We start from the raw sequence: 2146 nt of genomic DNA on the forward strand, positions 1-2146 counted from the left end.
CCTCCTTCCTTCCTTCCCTTCTTCCTTCATTCCCTCCCTCCTTCCTTCCCTCCTTCTTTCCTCCCTTCCTTTCTTTCTTTCTCCAACCTTCTTTCTTTTTTTCCTTCTTAACTTTATTTTTTTTCTTCATATACCCATTATATTCTTTTTTTTTTTACAGATATTCCTTTAAATTTGAGAGAAAGCAAACATTTTTCCTATTTCCATTTCTGCCTGTGTTAAAAACTTATGACTACTGGCAGCCTTACATGGAAATTCAATGCACCAACAATATATGAAATGAAGTCGAATTTGAGGTAGAAATTGAACAATGTAGTCCATAACTTCTTCAGCTACCATCACATCTTTCTAGTTTCTTTGTACATGACAGCCTTAAGTTGTGTAAAAGTAGTTACACATAATTATATACAAAAAACAAGACAGGCAAGCTTTTGACATGTTAGAAGAGGATGTATTGGTTTTCCTTGATAGATGTCAACATTTATATTAATAGTAGCCATAAGGAGGCCGTTGATTATAACCATAATTTCCATACTGATGATGGTAATAAGGTTCTTGTCTATGCTGCTGATAATTATTACCCCAGGGTCTTCCATGCCACTGATTAGATCTGTTGTCACTTGGCCAACCCCGCCTGCCATCCCTTCCTCGAAATTGTCTGTTATCTTGCAACCTATTGCCTCTGTTTCTTTGATTACCACTAGATCCACTGTTCCACTCTTCAACAACTGGAGGGGAGTCTGTGGGGCGTTTCAGGTATTCTTGGTACTCTGTATCATCTTCTGTGAATCGATTGGCAAACATCTCTTCAAAGTTTGGAACAGCATCAAGAGTGTCAGTCATTCTGAAATCTTCCCTAGAGAATCAGTTTCTTTCTCAAAGCAGGGCCCGGTTTATTCCAGCTGGCAGCAATCGCTTGTCCGCGCCGTCCTTCAGCACCAAAGAGCGCGCGCCAGTGCCTCCTCTCTTCACAGTCTGGGTTCTCCCCATTATATTCTTTTTTATAGCTACATTCAATATGATTTTTGTTCTGATTTAATTCTACATTAGCTCATGCAGGTACTTGGATTTTTTTTATTTCATATTTAGCATTTCCATAGTGCCATAATATTAATTTGCATTAATTAATTCAAACATTTTACAAATATAGGTTATATAGTCCCTTTCTATTTTATTACAAGTACAATAACTCTAAACATATTGGTACAAATTGATTAATTCCTCCCCTTTTGTTACTATCATTGCAGCAATGAAAAAGAGAAACATCTTTATGACTGGTTAATTTTTGTTTAGTTATTTCCAGTCATTTCTGACTCTTCATGAACCCTTTTGGATGATTTTCTTGATAAAGACACTAATGGTTTGACATTTCCTTTGTTAAATGAATTTAAAGATAAGGAAACCGAAGCAGAATTAAATGACTTGTGTAAGGGAAAAAAAAGGTGCTATTTATTTTTTTTAAAAAAAGGCAGGACTGGTTTATATTTAAAATAGGGTCACCAGGAATTTAATTTACTCCAAAGAGATTTATTTACCAAATATAGAAAGAGTGATGTAGGAAATCAGAGAAAGGATAGGGTAAGATATCAAGCCTAAACACTAAGTAATTTACTCCTGGCCCCTGGCTCAACCCGGGCAAGAAGAGTTAGTTTCAGCAGGTAGGTGTCTCCTGATGCTAGTTTCTTCAGAAAATATCCAGGAAAGGAGTCACCCTTTTCACTCACCACATGTCAGTCCAAAAGGAAGAGATTTAAGAAAAACCTCACATGGAAGAGGGTCTCAGGTCCAGTCAGCAGATTCTTCTTCAACTGAAGATCTCAGACTATTCTACCATAAATCTCAGACAATTCTCTCACCACAGGAAGTTGTCTTCTTGGATCCTAATTCAGCACTATATCCACTGTGCTACATAACTTCCTGTTTTAAAATATTCTTATTATTGAGTAAGGATATATATTATATTATACTATTATATATATACATGTATATATATACTATATTATAATATTATACTATATTTCCCTGATAGTGAATTTGTGATTTGGAAATCATATGACTACTAAAAATTTTACCTTTCATAGGAATGAATTTCAATCCTTTACAAAGATCTTAGAGTCAAAAGACAGGCTTAAAACAAGTGTCCTAT

General features: G+C 35.3%; 1 protein-coding gene across 1 annotated transcript; it reads right to left on the reverse strand.

Moving 5' to 3' along the window:
• Positions 1-429: 429 nt before the first annotated feature.
• On the reverse strand, positions 430-956 carry LOC100018978 (RNA guanine-N7 methyltransferase-activating subunit-like protein). Its single transcript, XM_056820883.1, has one exon. The coding sequence runs from the start codon at positions 841-843 to the stop codon at positions 487-489; it is 357 nt and encodes a 118-aa protein (XP_056676861.1). The 5' UTR covers positions 844-956; the 3' UTR covers positions 430-486.
• Positions 957-2146: the final 1190 nt, after the last annotated feature.

Source organism: Monodelphis domestica, chromosome 3, assembly GCF_027887165.1.
Source record: "Monodelphis domestica isolate mMonDom1 chromosome 3, mMonDom1.pri, whole genome shotgun sequence".
In the NCBI taxonomy this organism is placed as follows: Eukaryota; Metazoa; Chordata; class Mammalia; order Didelphimorphia; family Didelphidae; genus Monodelphis; species Monodelphis domestica.